Below are 18,187 nucleotides of genomic sequence, written 5' to 3'. Positions count from 1 at the left end.
TCATTTATATTTCACTCTATAATAGAGTAGAATACCATTAAAACAAAAGTTTACTGTATAATAGAATTATTATATTTTTACCAATGGAGATGGTGTGACAAACACAGTTACTTTTGATTTGTTAATTTTTTCAATCGTTTATTTTGTAAACTAACTCTACTTGATTTTTCTTTATTTTGTACACTAACAGACGCAGGTACCTTTGATTTAAAATTGTACCCATATACATAAAAAAGATTTGTTACGTGTAAAAAATCCAAAATTTTACAAACCATATTATCTTTTTCTTTTGCAAAGTTTAAACACGGACACAAATCATAAGCTAATTGGGTTATTAGGAAACAATTGCACACTAAATGCCCAACGTAAGTGCACACACAAAACACAAACAAACGACCTTGTAACACTAATCAAGTTCCACGGTCTCACCATCTAACAGATTCCAAAGTTGCTCAACGTCAAACGCCGAGGTTGCTAGCTTTTCTGTCTCTGTAGATTCTGGAACAATCGCAACTGGTTCTTGGCTCTCCTCTAGCAAACTCTTCCACCACATGTTCTCTCCATCCATTAAATTATTAACGAGCTCATATTTCTCCGCATCTTTTTTATATGTGATACTATTTTCACAAACATTATTAGTGTTGTTTACTCCAAGGAATAGAGGAATAACGTCAACTTTTGGCTGGCCATTGAAATGGCTGCAGCCGTTGTTAACCGTGAAGGATCGAGGTCGAGGTTTGAGAACTTCATTTTTTTGGGCGGGTTGGGTTGAAGAGCAAGGAATGTTTCTCTTTCTCATCTTGGTATTACAGCCTGGTTCATGTTTCTTACTCAAATGGGTGTTCCAGTAGTTCTTGACATCATTAGCGGTCCTACCGGGTAATCTACCAGCAATTAAAGACCACCTAACCATGCATTTGGATGAGTTGGATATATATGACTGAATATTGTTTATTTACACAGGAAATAAAGTTGAATTTATGTTTAGAATATAAACCTGTTTCCTAGAAGCCTATGAAGGCGAAGAAGAAGATCAACTTCATCAGAGCTAAGTTTTCCTTTCTTGATACTCGGCTTCAAATAGTTCAACCATCTTAGTCTACAGCTCTTCCTGCACCGATTTAGCCCTACAAAACCAAATATTTGAAACAAAAAAAAACAAATAATTGATATATATATAACTAAGCCTATTAAATGAACGAACCAAGAATGCTCTCGTGACTGCTAAAATTTTATAACGAAGAATCTACGTAGACCAATAGAAATAATCTCTTGTTTACACGTAAACACACGTGAACGCAAATATTCGTTTGTCGTAAGTAGAATAATACTCTCTACTTGATGTCTCAGGAAAAGAAATTTGTTTAAAACTAGATAATGTTTTAAATTTTATATGTAAAACTTATTAACGATTAATGTTATATAACCAATGATATTCTATTATAATTTTTATTATTGATTGAAGTGTAGTTAGTTAAATAATTAATGATGTTTTTATTTAAAAAATTATCGGTCCATACCTTGTTATTAGTCGGAAAGTATTTCAAACTCGGATCAAACAGTGTGGTACGCTTTCGGGATAGTCCACTATATATCACTATGCGTTTTTTCCAGAGCCGGCTAGATCAGCCGATAGAACATATTAAAAACAATATATATATTGTATAATTAAATATTTTCTTAATCTATATGTATAGTCCTAAAATATCTTTTATTAAAAAAAAGAGGGAATATTAAATATACATATCTTCGTTTACGTTCGACATAACTGAATATGAACACACGGATATTTTTATCTTGAACAACCTTAAAAAGCATGAATAGGGATTTGTTCATTAAAACAAAAGTAAAAACAATTTGTGCACCCTCTTTTTCAAAAAAAAAATAAACAATTTGTGCACCCCGGTTTTAAATAATATCCCGAATAATAGACAGAGAGGAAGAAAATAGTCACAGTAATTGATTACATATATTTGTGTCTGTGTGTGTGTGCGCAATAAAAAAATGTTACATACCTGCTCGCAGAGGAACTTGGTGCCATTTTCCTTCTCCATACTTATCAATGCATTGCCTTAAGAGACTATCTTCTTCAGCAGTCCATGCACCTTTTCTCAACCCTTTTGGCGAACCCTCCATGGACCAAGGATAAACACTAGAAGTATCTAACCAAATTAAAACTTATTGAGGAAGAGGGTTTGCATTTTAGTTTCACGAATCCTTGGAGGCCTTTATTTATACACCTGAGGAGCATAAGTAAGTGACGTGCATGTTTGCTATCCACATTTCATGTTTTTATTGTCGTGCTTAATTTGTTATGTTAGTTAGTCTTGCTATTGATTTAGACTAGAGATAGCACCTAGCTTTTTTCAATACTTCAAAGAAAAACACACGTCTCTCAACAAATTAGGAGAAAGTATTGTCACTGATTGGTGGCAGATATGATTACAAGAGGGGAGCGGCAGTATTTTCATGCATCAAAATTAGAACTTAATATTGAGATAGGGTGGATGCATAACAATTAGTCTTTATTAGGATTATGTTGTATATATGATTTGAATATTGTGATATAAGTATTTTGTTAATATGATTGCATAGTTGAGTTCAATTATTTTTTTGTATTTCTTCTGTAATCTCCTAAGTTTGTACATATATGTATATATCTTCTATAAATAGAATACATACAACATTGGAATTTATCGTTCATAACATTTGTAAACATTTGATTAATAATAAAATTAAGTTTGTTTTGCTTCAGATATGGTTTACTCCTAGAAAACAAATATAGGCAAAAATAAATAAATAATTATTCTATACAACATCCAGCATTGTAGGTGTATATTAGGAAAAATTTGGATAAATACATTTACTTGAGATTTTATTTTGAAAACTATAATTCCATTTATCTATTTTGAAAGCTAGACTTTTATTTAAGTTAAATGACTAAATTACCCAATCTAGATAAATATATTTATTTTACAGATTATTTTTTTGTTTTTAAATAATACTCCTAAATATGTGTATAATATCTTATTATACGATATCTTACATTTATTTTGATGAAAAAACTAAAAAGTTGACGTTTTTCCATTTTCTCTATTTCTTCATTCGTCTCTGGGCCTCCATTTATTTGCATCATCATATTTTTCCTCTAGTTCTCCATTTTTGTAGAGCTTATATGTTTGTGTTATTTTGTTACCAATATTCTTAGGTGTAATTTGATTTTGTATATTCTAGTCATCTAATCTCGTAGACATCGGCTCTTTGTATAGCCAACATCTACGGCTGCAGTAGTTTCATCATATGATTTCTTATCATGTTAAGATTATTATTACATCTTTCAAAAGAAGACCTGAATAATCTTTCTATATAGCCTGTTGCTTTTCTTTTGATTCAGAAAACATCAAAAGTAGTATCCTTTATACAGTATGATAATTTTTGTATATTGTTCGATGTGTCTCATGAGTGATAGATTTTCTACATTCAAATTCTGTATCCCACAGACACCAAAGTAAGTTCCCAAAACATGTTTTGAATGCTCAACACACACACTTTAGACCTGGGAAATTTAGACCAGTTTACTGAGATCATCATACATAAACAATTGGGATACATTTCCTCTGAAATTGACATAATGAAGTAAGCACATAAATCCACTAATTCAAAAATTCACATACTTTGATGCTGCTGTGATAGATTTTTTTTTCTCTCGCTACTGCAAAGATCTACGAGGATACATGAAATCAGGAAAATTGTATTAGCATAAACATAAACAATAATAATAGTAATTTTGAATTTGTAATTTAGTAGTAATTAGAATACGTAATTTTTTATTTAATTTTGGATAAAAATTTCTTATCACATTTCCGAAAGTGTACTTTTCAAAACTTAAAAATATAAGCATATTATTCAAATTTTAAACTATAAGTAGAGTATTTTTCAAATTATCCCTTTATATTATCTATATTAATAAATTTGATATTTATCTTCTATTTATACCACGTCAGGAACCGCAAAAAAGTTAAACACAACATGTCAGCAAAAGTTTTATTCTTTATTAGATAATATCGGATAATCCAGATAAATTTTAATATTGAAAAAAACTATTTGGATAATTCTGTTATTTCGGATAACTCAAATAATTTTAAATATTTAGGATAAATAAATATTCTGGTATTTCATATTTTAGTAATATTATATATTGGTAATTTTAAAACTAAATATAATTTATATTTTAAGTACTCATTCAGTTCTCTGTTTCGTTCTAACACGGTTTTAGTTTTCCAGTTTTAGAAATATATGAACCGCTCGGTTATTTGTGAAATTTGTTCAGTTTCAGATTCATTTTTTTCGGCTTCGATTCGGATTTTTCTTCTTAATTAATATGCTGAGGCATAGTTGAAACCATAGTGATAGCGCATGTTTTGTTATTTTCTGTTTGCACAATTTTTACTGTATTTATTTGTTGCACATATTTAGTGGTGGCACATATTTTTTTATTTCATATTTTTGGATATTTGGTTTATAAATAAGATTTTTTTTGGTAATTTTATAACTAAATAAAATTAACATCTTAGGTTCTTATTTGGTTCTATGATACGGTTTCGATTTTTCAGCTTCAAAAATATATAAACCGCTCGATTGTTTGTGAATTTCTGTTTAGTTTTGGATTGTCTTTTTTTGTTGCTTCAATTCAGTTTTCGGTTCTTAATTTATATGCACGCATAGTTGAAACGTAAGTGGTGTCACATGTTTTGTTATTTTTTGTTTGCACATTTTTTATTTGTTGTGTAATATTGTTATGGAAATAGTGTGTGTTGAGAGGCACAAAGCTTAACCCTCATTGTAAATATGTTTTGAGCAATTCTGAGTGATTGTGTTTTTTTGTGTGTTGTGCCCTCATTTTGAGAGTGAATGTTATATTGTGATATTTTGGAAGTCGTGTTGTGAAAAAAAATTTATGGGGTTGATGTTATTGTATGTGATACTTCATACTTGCCATGGTCCATGATCCGCGAGTCACCAGAGAGCCTCCTGAAATTATCAACCATCCATCTCACCTACTTTGCGTTTACCTTTCATCTACCAAGATCATGTCGAGACCCATGAGTTCACCTTCTTTCTTTGCATTACAAGCCTCCCTAGGAGCAATCGCGCCTCGACTAGTTTCGGACACCGTTCGGCTTTCAATTCAGTTAGAAGTAGGTCACTGTGGCCATTGAAGATAGCTGAACTGAAGAGAGAGGATGTAGAATTTCTTTTTTGATAAGAATAGAAAATGTGAAATGATTTGATGAGATTTGTGATTTTTAGTGAATCCAACTATGATATTTATAGTTATAGTTGTAGTTTTCAGACGTTTCCATGGCGGTGTGAGTGAGCTAATGAATGCGAGAGAGTGGAGGTAGTGATGATAATGACATTAATGAGATCATTATAGTGGTTGACTGAATTCCGGGGGAAGGCGTTATGTAAACTAACAATCTTTGTTGGCTAATTTGTTCCAACCATACATGATCGAAGAATAAAGATTTTCGGGCCGATATTTTGGAATAATGATAGGCCCAAACAAATAAATCAAATGCAACATAAGGCTCTCGTAAGTAGACAATCCATTTTTCAGAAACAAAGAGTGAAGAAACAACGTCACGTGTCACATTTTGGAATAACCTTCGCTGAGGTGGCGTATTATAGAGCCTTTCTAGTGAACTTTATTAGTATAGATATTAGATCTTATAGAAAATATCAAATACTCATAACCTTTTTATTTTTCAGTGACGTAGCATAATATATAGTATACTTAAGATTTTTAATATAGAAAATCACAGTAAAAGTTATAAAACTTAGGCATCTCCAAATGACTAGTAAAAATGATAAAACATATTTTTTCTGTTTCGCAAAAAGTGTCACTTTGACATTTTCACACAAATTAAAAAAAAAATGATTGAAATAGATTTAAGTTCTTATTAATTACATATATTCAACCATTGAGATAAAAAAAAATCTTTATAAAATCAGTGCATTTATAATTAATATTACGTTGAAAATTGCATTTAAATAATAAAATGACAAACTTCCATGTATGTTCTGTTCTGTTTCAATCTTACTGAGAAAGAACAGGTTGTTGTAGTGTAGGAATCCCATACGATCTTAACAGGAAGAATTGGATCAGTAGCAGAAAGTGTCAAGTTTTCGTTCCATTCTGGATTCAGATTCTTTTTTATCACACGGGTTCGTAGCTCTGCATCAAGGAAGAAAAACATGACACCACAAAAGATTGGGGTGTAAGTTAAAAAAAAAACATAACTAAAATCAGAATGATAAAACAAATCCTAGGAACTTTTCTTTAGCTTTACTAAACTACATTTAACATGTAAAATACCTAAAACTCGTGGTGCATCGAACCTATAACAGAAATTTGTATGTTCTGTCTCATTAATACACATAAAAGTTGAGGCCCTGGTGATTATAATGGAGATGTTCAACATAATGAGCATTCCCTTGCTAAATGTCAAGCGACCTGTTAGTGACGATCATATAAGTCAATATAATGATTTTTTACTAAAATTCTCTTATTGGATGTAGAATCTCTGAGAAGCATAGCCAGATTCACGACCAAAAAGATCCATAACCAAAACGAGAAAACATTGGATATCTGAGATATACTCACCTGTAGCAAATTAGACATGTCCTTGTTCACGCTTCACTCAAATGACAAGACATTGATACTACTAGTATACGTCAATGATATTATGCTAACAAGAAGTGATGACGCTCTGATACAAGAACTCCTTCGTGCACTACACAACATATTCTCGATGAAAGATCTTGGCAAGCCATGCTACTTCCTCGACATTGAGATATAGTCTAACGATGGATCTCTGTTTCTTCACTAGAAAGCGTATGCTGAAGACGTTGTCTATCAGGCTGCAATGTCGTACTGTAATCCCATGCCAACCCCTCTTCCTCAGAGAATAGAAGACCCTAGCACTAAGATGTTCCCTAAACCAACTTACTTCAGGAGCCTTGCTGGAAAACTTTAGTACCTAATCATCACAAGACCCGACATACAATACTCTGTTAACTACGTATGTCAACGAATGCACTCCCCTACTATGAGTGACTTTGGTTTTATGAAGCGGATTCTACGATACATAAAGGGCACGCAATGCAGATTCACAAGGACAAAGACTTGATATTCATGGGATACAGTGACAGCGACTGGGCAGGATGCAAAGAAACCGGACGCTCCACAACTGGATTTTGCATTCTTCTTGGATATAATCCCATTTTGTAGTCTGCCAAGCGACAGCCTACAGTCGCAAAATCATCTACAGAAGCTGAATACAAAGCTCTGACAGCTGCTGCTCAAGAACTCACGTGGCTCTCTGCTCTTCTCAAGGACCTCAATGTCTCTCAATTCTGTCCAATGCTTCTTCACTGCGACAATCTGTCATCCGTGCATCTCAGTGCAAACCCAGCTCTGCACAATCGATCGAAGCATTTTGACACTGACTTCCACTACATCCGTGAACAAGTTGCCTTTGGACTGATTGAGACTCAACACATCCCTGCTTCTCTTCAGCTCGCTGATATCTTCACTAAACCGCTGGCGAGGCGACTATTTTTTGACTTGAGATCCAAACTCGGAGTCATTGAAGTCACCTACCCCGAATTTGAGGGGACGTGAGTAACTCAATACAAGCCCAAGAGGATAAAACCTCAAGCCCATCTCTGAAGTCCAATAAAAGACAAAAGAGTCATTCACTTGTACCTGCAAAAACAAACGTTAGAGAAAGCAAAAAGACAATTCAGCTCAATAACATATTTGATTTCTTACAGACTGTCAAGGATGACTAGACTACTTTACAGCTAATGATGAAGATAAGACATATGGCTACACTAAACTATTGTCAAGTTTCTATATAAACTGGTTATATGTCATTTTGTAAAGCATTTGAAATAATAGTGAAAATTTCATATTGCTCAAGGTTTCTAATCTTTCATACACAAAAGAGTCCCTAGAATTTGATTGAAAATTAAGGGGCATGCCGCAAGCCGCTTGCGCCTTTTTCTCACAACGGTGTGCACGGCTCTGTCTGAAACGAGAACCAAGACGACCCTTTTATTCCGAGAATGATCTGTACCGCGAGTCTACATATTGTGTGGTTTATTACGTAGTTCTTTCCAATGAATTTTCTTACGGGATCATTTTTGTTGACCAAATTCATTGATAATGACAAGCCCAAAATAATTGGTGATTGACTCAAACAACTCCAATATTTTGCACTTTGTATTGAAAATATAGCCCAATTATGGACTAATCCATTTATTAAATGAGTCAAGTTAATCCAAGCTTTAAACCATTTGATTTGGATTGGTTCGACTTTTTTGTCTTTTTATTTGTGTGTTAAGAAAAATTTAAATAAACGTCTGTTGACAAAAAAAAATAAACTTCTTGTCTCATTTATTTAATTCACGTATTAAATATTACTCCTATATTCTAGCAAATTTCATATGTCATTGGTATGTTTTAAAGTAGATTTCAACATTAGTATAGTGTAGAAATATAAGCACTTAGATTTTGTTTTTGTTAGTTGTGAAAAAATTTCACATACAATTGTATCACATAATTTAGAAAACAAAAAGACCATCATGTATTTAAAAAAAACTTATTGTGTTAAGAAAATAGATCAGATATGTGTTTCGTTTTCGAAATCATCTTTGAGTTTTAAAAAATATGTCTTCTTATTTTATCATTCTATTTAAATTGTTTATAACATTAATTATTGTCAGCTTTGCTTCCTGAGTTTATTCCAAATCTTTGAAATCCTACAAGAAAAAGTAGAGATAAAATAATAAATTCTAGAACTTGAGGAATTATGAATCATCGGTGATCCAGATTTAACCTAGGCCGTATTCCGAGGCGCGAAGTATCCCATGCGCAACTTGTTGTGTAGACAAAGGAATCAAACTCTGTATATTAAGATTCTCAAACCATAGATTGCAACCGCTGCACTCGCAGATTAATTTTAGGATTTGATACATAATAAAATATATAAAAAGTGCCATTGCCATCCCATTTACTGATAAACTAGGTTAAGATCCGCGCCTTGCGCGGAATGAACATTATATATACAAATTATTTTATATATTATATGTTTATAACATATTACAAAATAATAAATATATATTGAATAATTAAAAAGTCATTATTTACTACTTATATAATTAAATTGGTGCGAACATATAAAAATACATAAATATAACAGAAAACGATATTGTCAATATTTTTTCAATTTTTTATCAAAAAAATGTTCAACGTAAATTTCAAAATTAAAATATTTATGTATTTTTATATGGCATATAGTTTAATTTAAAATGATACATATATTTATATATCTTTTATTTTTGATACTTATTAATGAGACTTTCAACTTATATTATTTTTTAATTATTTGTATCATGTCATAACAAAAATATTAAATCATTGATCCCAAAATTTGAATGTGAAACTTTTAACAGTTTTAGTAATTTGTATTTTTTTTTAAAATTCAAAATATAATATATATATATATATATATAATTTTTTAAATTTTTATTATATGGTTACTATGATTGTTTAATTTATTTAAATAGCTTAAAATTAAACAAATATATATATTATAATACACACTTATTTTTATCAAATCTTTATTATTCAAAATCATTAATTGTCATATATACTTTTAGCCACATTAGGCAATTCCGTAATCTTATTTAAGGAAATAATGAAGCACATTAATAATATATTTATTATGGTTTAATAAAAAGTTTATTATATATTTAGATGGACCAACCTATTTTTCTAAGGATTCTAAGAATCATTCTAGTGATGACACATGGCTACAAAAAAATGTTGCAATGCTTCTCAAATAATATATAGGGGATGGATTCGTCATTTTCGACACACGGACCAGCATTTGTTTATTGTGAACCTTATGCACATCAAATATTATTTTAATAAATATCTTGTTACCATTAGTTTTCTTCCTATTTTATCAACGGTATTCTAAATAGGATGATTTTTTTTCTAAATACTATAATTACTAGGATAAGACATGCGTCTTTGGCAATGTGATTTTATTTGTATATATTATCGATAATTGTTTTATATATTTGATCATTTTATTTATATATATATAAATTTTTTTGCTGTTATTATATAATTTCTTTCCGATAGACCGGATCAATATTTATTAAAAAATATGGAATAAACTATAATTAATATATCATGGATTAATCAGATTGGACATTAAAAAAAATTATGACATAAAAATCTTTTTTTTCCACCGAACACATTCTTGAAAAAAGTAAACAGCACTGTTTCCACAGTTGAATTATTTTGACTTTTATCTTCCATATGTTTTGAAAGGTTTCAGATCAACCATCGAATTGATACATGTAATTTTAATGCTTTTAGTCGTATGCTTAAGGAAACTTACATTTTTGTAATTTAACGTCGTTTTAAAAAATTCAAAATATAACATATAAGAAAAAATCTAACATATAAGAAATATAAAACATATAAGGTTTTCTCATTTTTGTAATTTAAAGTCGTTTTAAAATATAACATATAAGGTTTTCTCATTTTTGTATTTTAAAGTCATTTAAAAAAAATTCAAAATATAACATATAAGAAAAAATCTAATTTTTTTTATTATATGGTTAATGTGATTGTTTAATTTTTTAATAATATAAAAGTAAATAAAAATGAATTATGATGCATAAATTGTTATCAAATCTTTATTATTTATAGTAATTAATTGTCATATATATGTTAATCATATTAGGTAATTCTGTAACTTTTATTTAAGGAAAAAATACATGTTTTTTTTTATTTTGGGTTAATATAATGTTCTATAGTAATTGGATTTGCACTAACATTTTTTTCAATTGATTCTTAAGGTGTTATGTAAGCTAAATTGGTATTCTAATTAAGTAACATCTAAACATGATCTCTTTTAATTAGTACAAATTTAAAGTTACAATTTTTTAAATGATACTCAATTAATATACCGAGGATAAAAAAAACGTACCAATTTAGTGACTGATAGGTTTATTCTTGCAAAGTCAAAATTTCAAGGAAGAAAAATAAACAAGTTCATTAAAATTTGGAAAACGTGGTACCTTTAGCATTCAAATGCAATAACACTATGTAGCAAACATTTTTTCAACTTCCCATTATCTCAATTTTATTCCACACGATTGAAACGCCACGCAGATGTAGCGATTAGTGGTCGTGTTTGCCATCCAAGTAACAAACAACCTTCATTTTCTTCCACCTTATACCCATCAGCTCCAGCATAAAGGGCCAACAACATGCTCGCTTGCTTATACGCATACGAACCAATACTAACCGATTTAAATCCTCCCATAGTGAACCTGTTTCTCCACTGAGCCAGTGTCTCGTGTCTCTCAACCCGGTCCTCCCCTTCGCAGGCCACTAGGTTCAATATCTGTCGTCCTAAGTAGAGCTCAGACATCACTCGGTCTTGACTTGGAGGGCCTTCTAGTGAGTCGAATAAGCTAGAGTAGTAATGTAGCGACTCGGTAAACCGGTCGAAGAAAACGGCCCCGTTGTGGTCCGCTTCTTGCTCGACTACAGTTATGATGTCTGGTTTAATCGACTTGATGGTTAACAGAATGTTATCGATTGAACCGGGATGAGCCAAGAGGCGATGGAGCTCAAAAACCGAGTTAACCGCTATGGATTCTGAACCTGTTCGAATCTCAAGCATTTCCTGTTTAAGATCAGATAAACTATTCAAGACAATGCTCTTGAATTCGAAATTCACACCAACTGCATTAGCAAGCTGGCCAAGTTTCCATCCAACTTCTTGAATCGACTGGCCGGTTAACGAAGAACCAATTCCGGTTAACCGAAAATCTGGTGGACCACCTGGACGGAGAGCTAGAGCTTGAATAAGAGCCGGCCATTGCAAGCCTTGGTTAATCCCTAAATCAATAACGTGGACCTTCTCAGCCGTAGCAAACGCCTCAAGTATCGCTTGGTTCGCCGTGAAGTGAGCGAACTTGAGATACGGACAACACTCGTAGAAATGTATCTGAAGAGTGTCCGAAAATGACGATAAACCGACGTCATCACGAGGGTAAATCCGGTAAATCCTCCTCGCCAGCCCTTCAGCGAAGTACGTCGCGACTTTCCTCATCGCACCGGCTTGTGACGAGGCGAGCAAGCCCACGTGCTTAACGAGCACGTCAGCTAGCTTCAGGTTGTTCTGTTGAACCGCCTCCGCGCAAGCCAAAAGCGCGTGTACTAAACGCACGCCCGTTTCTTGAGAATCCAAAACAACCATAGACCTTGTTGTCGAAGAATCGGATCCTGTTCTCGTCCTTTTGCCACGTGGATACGCTGCAGAGCCAGGAATGGCACTGAGTTCGTACTCAGAATCTTGGTCGGGTATGACTTGATCACAGGTAGGGTTAAGATCAAAGAGCAAGCTATCGACCCATCCAGAGAGATCAGAAGGATTGTAATGAACAGTATCGTCGGAAAGATGCGAGTTTCCATCGTCAAGAACCATCTCTAACTGCTCAAGCTTATGTGCCACGTCAGCCATGTCGGAAGATCGGACTTTGTAACCCAAAACCACAAGAAGCTCGTCGAATCCGCCGGCTTCTTCTTTATTGGCCGTCATTGATGAGCTCCCGGCTTTTACAGATGAGGTTTCCCGGTGACCATGCTCTCTCTTCATCGTATAGAGATTAAATTTTTAATTTAAACTTCTTGAATAATATATAGCTTAAAAAAGTTTATATATTTAGATTTGAGACAGAGAGCTAGAAGAAAGAGAGAAGGAAAGAACACGGGAGTGTCATAATAATTGAAGGGAAAAAGAAAATTATAAACTGTTTAAATAATGATTATTATTTTCTGAATAGTATTATTTTATGGAGAAAATGTTATTAAATTGTTTTGGGGTCTCGGGCCTGCTTTTTATTGGAGTATATGAGATTTTAGTACCGGCAAGTTCTTAAAAGCAAGAGCAGAGCCGTGGTACAACCGCAATCTATAGCAATTATAAAAGGAAATTTATTTACCTCTTTCATTTTCCTGTTTTTAACTGTGATATTGATAACTCCATAGTAATTCGTAGTCCTCTCTTCTTTTTGTACCAATAAACTTTTATATCAAAATATGCCCCGTCGAAAAAAATGCAGTTTAATTGATGTAAACCCGGCATCATGAGTTTAACGTGGTATTCACATTTATTTAATATATTATTAGAAAATAAACATTTCTGGTGTTGATTTGTAAGGTTTCTACGTCAATTCATAAGAGTATGTATAAATTATAATCAAGTGAACTACAACTAAAAGATTCAATTTAATTGGGGTTTAAAAGTCCAATTTATAAAGCCAACCACCACCTTTTGTCAACTATAGCGACATCCATTTGCTACTAATTATTGTCCGAGTTATCCTTATAGTTACTAAACCAATTAATATGAAAATTTTAATCATTGGCGATTACGAAAGTTTCTGATTATAATTTATAATATGTTGTGGTTATTGTTTTTATTTTTTTGTATGTCCATATTTGCATGTTTTGTTTAGTTTGTTAATTATTAATTTTTATCTTTATTATCATTGTACATCGTTTGTTATTCTTTAATTCAGAATCCAAGTAATAGAGACATTTATTCGTAGTTAGTAAAAAATGTTACATACATAGGATACAAAATGTTGCATTTTCATGAATGCATAAATTGGTAGGACTGGATTTTTTTATAGCCCAAGATATCTGGCGGACGAGCTCCAACCAACTAAAAATTTGGAAACATGTTTATCGAAGTCAGATAAACCCACCCGGTTGATCACAATGGAATTTAGATATACATGTCGTCTGGTCACATAAACGGATATATCCGAAATGGTAGGTTGCTTCGCCATACAAGCGGATGTATCTGAGAGTAAATTTTGAATCCATAATGCTTATCATCTTTCCAAACTCAACTACTCGACACGCTTGTTTGGTTGATTGGATATTTAGTCCGACCAAATAAATTGATTCGATACAAGAATAAATAAAATATACATGTTATATGACGCACTCTGGCTTAAGCAAATTGCCATGATAAAATCAATAGTTTTTTACTATCTTTAATCAAAAATGATTTTGTTGACTATACTGCATGGGAATGATCATCTTAAGCACCTTTTCTTCCGGGTTGAAATAAACTTCATTTTGAAGTAAAAAGTAAATATATTGAAATGCTTTATAAACCAATTGTCAGATAAAATTTACATGCTGCATCCTAAGGTTTCATCAATTTAGACCCCCATCACATGGTTTTTACTTTTAAATAAAACAAACACTATATAAATTGTATATGGAACTATAAAACAATATACGTTCCCTGGTTCCACCAGTTTCTTATTGACACATCTGACATCACTATTCATCTTATAAAATGTTTAATAGTTTAAAGAGTTCTAGTAAACATTATCAACAGTGATATCCGTTATGTTTTTTTTTTAATACCCGTTATGTTCTGGTTCAGAGAACCATTCTCCATCTTGAAATACAAACAAAATGTGATACAACTCTGTAAAGGCATTATCGCAGTTTTGATGGATTTGATCCATCGTCCCTGCTTCGTGAATTAGGATCCAAATACATAAACCACATGTTATATACTTATATATTGTGACAATTATTTGATAATTCAGTATTTAACTCTCGGAAGAAACGCAAAGCAAGTGAATATATAGGGAGAGAGATATTAAAGGCGGAAACCTTTGTGAGTTTGTGTTATTCACAGAAACGAATCTAGAACATTTATCTAATGGGTGCACAATTGTTAATAAAAAAACAAAAATGCTAATGAAAAAGTTTCGAACCTAGGAATGAATGGGTGCACAAGCTCCCTTTTACCACCTAAGCTAATTAATTTCTAACGGTTTTACACACAAACTTTAGGTTTTTAAAATAATTATGGATGCACTTGCCCCCATACCTTATAGGGTGGCTTCACCACTGGTTATTCATGCATGTTTCCACCAAAACAACGTATCAACAACACTCATTGAACTGCTTCCAAGAACGCGCTTTCAAGAATGGTCAAAAAGATTGGAGTCTCATATACACCTTCATTTTGTGGGACGTGTCAAAAATATTCACACGCATATCCTTCAAAATCATATAAAAGACTTGATTTACAAAACGGGTATTTAAGGGTCTTCCGTAATAAATTTACGTCAGCTACCTGCTAGAATTCTAATAAAAAAATTCTTTTTATAAAGAAACCTGTTTTTTAGTTTACAAAAAAAAAGACCTGTTTTAATCTCTGTGTGTAACAAGAGACTCAATGTTGATGGATTTGAAACCCGAGCTACACGTCTAGCAAGTGAATTAATATTCTCATATCGTAGTAAATGATTTCCTAAACGATGATGGAAAAAAATGTTTCCTAAACAAGTGGTTATAAGACGATGCCAATATTAATATCTCAAGCCTTCTTGTTCTTAGATATTATCCCAGCGACGTGGTTGGGATTAACAAACTTATATTATATGTGCGATAACAACATGGTTAATCTGGATTCACAAGTGGTCATATAAGGCTTTGTCATAATTTTGACTTGAAATAGAAAAAGGCTAGACAATGTTAAAGTGAAGTAGCCGTTGCTGTACTAAGAAGGAATTAAAGTGGTTGGATTGTTATGGTGGGGCAAAAAAAGAGGCCAATAATTTCATAACCAGTTTCGGAAAATTTAATTCGAGGGTGGCATAAAAATATAAATAGAAAGAAAATATATTACGAATTTACCCTTAATCGAGGTCCACCATGAGTCCATGACACGATACTTTCTTTTTGATGATTTTGGCCCTTGCATTCATACATGATATGACACCAATTCATGTTCGTGTGGGGACTTTCGTTTGCTGTACAAATGATCCGTCGTCCCATGTGACTCACGTTCCTTGTCGCTCTCACATTTTGCCCCATCTTCAATTGATTATTATCACTCACAAGCTTTTCAAGTTTTTTTTTCTCCCCAAAAGAGTTCATAAAGTTGTGGTCCTATACGTGATAATTATTTATATACCTGAAGTGAATTAGACGTTGTTATTTCGGGTGAATGCAATGAAAATACTAATTAAGTCTGTTTTTGACCCAAAAAATGTGTTTGTTAATAACCATATGATAGAAATTGTTACGACCAACACATACAAGTTACAATTGTTGGATAATCCGATAAGAAGTGACTAAAAATGGTTCAAGATACGGGTTTACAAACAGTTATCAGAACCGGTAATGAACATAAGTCTATGAGATAATCGTATATAACCCACTTCAAAGGATATATATATATATATAAAAAATAGAGTGTGTTTATATAATCTTTTGGTACCTTTGTTGCTAAAAAAAATCTTTTGATAACTTTCGTTCTTTCTTAATACGATCATGTAATTTTACATACATTGTAATTTTGTTAATCGCTTTCTTTTCAATCTATGGATAGATTTTGAACTTTAAAAATCATTGTTTCATTAAAAGAAAAGCAAATATATAGCTAAAAACTAATTATATTGATATAGAAAATTGATGACATTTGACATTTGATTTATGTGAGAGATTTGAATTACGGCATCAAACATTATCCAAGTTAACATATTTCAAAAACTCAACATTTGTATATAGTATAGTTTCTTGTTTTTGAAATTATTAAATAACATGTATACTAATATAGTTTTGGTTTGTTATAAAATTTTGTTTATTTCCTATGTTTTAACAAAAATCTGGGGACTCCCTTAAAATTTTTACATGATATGATTTTTTTTTCTAACGCTGGATAATTATGCTATTACAGACTATGAAAAGTATTATAGACAATTCTACATATCTCTTACGAAGATTCACATCTAACTCTAGCATCACATAAGCCGCCTTATAGATCCATTGTCTATTGATTAGGTTTTGATATGATTATTGTTGTGACATTGGTATAGACATTTTTCAGTTTAATTAATTAAAACGTATTCGTCCCTATTTAAAGAGAGGGTAACTATGAATAGAATGTGATTTTATTGACATTAATACGCTTTCAGTACCCTCCTAATTATGATGATTAAATAAAAATGTCGATACGTCCATCAACCATCGAAGATCTGCTGATCTGGTTAATTAGTAGTCAAAAGGTTTTACATAACAAACATAAACTTACTAACTTAAAATAAGTATTTACATGTTGTAAACTATTGGAAAGAATTGAAGATCAAAAATCTTGAAACAAATGAAAACAAGACATCAGTGTCACAGTGTGTCACCCATAAAACATAATTTTGAGGTATTAATGGAGTTTGGTATAGTAAGCAGTAAATCGCTTTTCACCAATATAACGGAAATATTCAAACAATCATGATACATAGATTTATTAGAAGACCCTACATATTTCAGAATGCTCATCACAAAACTGCATGACTTACAATCACAAGATCCATAAATATATTTTGTAATAAGCAAGTTGAGCCACTAGGTATCTCCACCAAAGACAGGACACTTCCACGTAAACATATATCGAGCTTTTTCGTAATTAAAAGGGAACCCATCACATTTACTTCTTTTTATTGAGTTTCATTTACAAATAATTGGATATGTTATTAAGGCTGGCCTGGTGATCTTTCACTCTCCTCTATCGTTCTCGATGGACTTTTTTAGCAGACTATTGCTCCAGTGTGTTCAAGTGGAGCTTCAGCTAGTTTTCCGACAAAGACTTTCAAGTCGGTGAAGAGGTGACGCCTATGCTCAATATATGCTCCTCCTATCACTCTGGATTCGATACGTATTTTACATCAAAGCGCCAAAATAACAATAGTAGAACACATGTGGTGACACACGTTCATCATGCAAGGATAGAGTTCCTCGCCTCCTACCATCGTTCTTCCATCTCCGTTCTTCACCGCCGTCTTTCTACCAAGTCAAATCTCGCGTCGCACCTCGCTGTTATTAAATATATACTCCCAAACTTTGATAGAACCTGTAAACATCTTTTGCAGCTGTGTTGCGACTGACAAACTTCACATCTACACTCAAATACTTCCAAACAGATCTAACCCTCTCATATTTAACGTTATGAAAATGGTAAATCATGTTAATCTTTTACCAACCGCTTGTGTTACA

The 18,187-nt window shown here is 32.2% G+C and overlaps 2 protein-coding genes across 5 annotated transcripts; both read right to left on the bottom strand.

Annotated features, from left to right (window-relative positions):
- Nucleotides 1-201: 201 nt before the first annotated feature.
- On the bottom strand, nt 202-9,141 carry MYB3 (transcription factor MYB114-like). 4 transcript variants are annotated; one of them, XM_033282894.1, is made up of 4 exons: nt 6,664-9,141; nt 2,016-6,238; nt 998-1,127; nt 202-905 (listed from the first exon to the last, which is right to left on the bottom strand). In XM_033282894.1, exons 2-4 carry the CDS (start codon nt 2,134-2,136, stop codon nt 407-409), a joined length of 750 nt encoding a protein of 249 aa, XP_033138785.1. In that variant the 5' UTR covers nt 2,137-6,238; nt 6,664-9,141; the 3' UTR covers nt 202-406. The 4 variants fall into 4 exon arrangements, with proteins under 4 accessions (XP_033138785.1, XP_033138781.1, XP_033138786.1 ...); XM_033282890.1 differs by having other exon boundaries at nt 2,016-6,517; nt 6,668-9,141; XM_033282895.1 differs by having other exon boundaries at nt 6,668-9,141.
- Nucleotides 9,142-11,061: 1,920 nt separating this feature from the next.
- Nucleotides 11,062-13,143, bottom strand: LOC103852324 (DELLA protein RGL1). The gene has a single exon (XM_009129236.3). The coding sequence runs from the start codon at nt 12,753-12,755 to the stop codon at nt 11,232-11,234; it is 1,524 nt and encodes a 507-aa protein (XP_009127484.1). The 5' UTR covers nt 12,756-13,143; the 3' UTR covers nt 11,062-11,231.
- Between the last annotated feature and the right edge of the window lie 5,044 nt (nt 13,144-18,187).

Source organism: Brassica rapa, chromosome A02 (assembly GCF_000309985.2).
Source record: "Brassica rapa cultivar Chiifu-401-42 chromosome A02, CAAS_Brap_v3.01, whole genome shotgun sequence".
In the NCBI taxonomy this organism is placed as follows: Eukaryota; Viridiplantae; Streptophyta; class Magnoliopsida; order Brassicales; family Brassicaceae; genus Brassica; species Brassica rapa.
This window is presented reverse-complemented; position numbering and strand designations above follow the sequence as displayed.

Bases quoted from the DNA above. Each gene is read 5' to 3' on its own strand.
- MYB3 (XM_033282894.1), bottom strand. From the start codon at position 2,136: ATGGAGGGTTCGCCAAAAGGGTTGAGAAAAGGTGCATGGACTGCTGAA. The intron at 1,128-2,015 runs GTATGTAACATT...TTGGTTTTGTAG, and splicing joins CCAAGTTCCTCTGCGAGCAG to GGCTAAATCGGTGCAGGAAG. The intron at 906-997 runs GTTTATATTCTA...ATGCATGGTTAG, and splicing joins CATAGGCTTCTAGGAAACAG to GTGGTCTTTAATTGCTGGTA.
- LOC103852324 (XM_009129236.3), bottom strand. From the start codon at position 12,755: ATGAAGAGAGAGCATGGTCACCGGGAAACCTCATCTGTAAAAGCCGGG.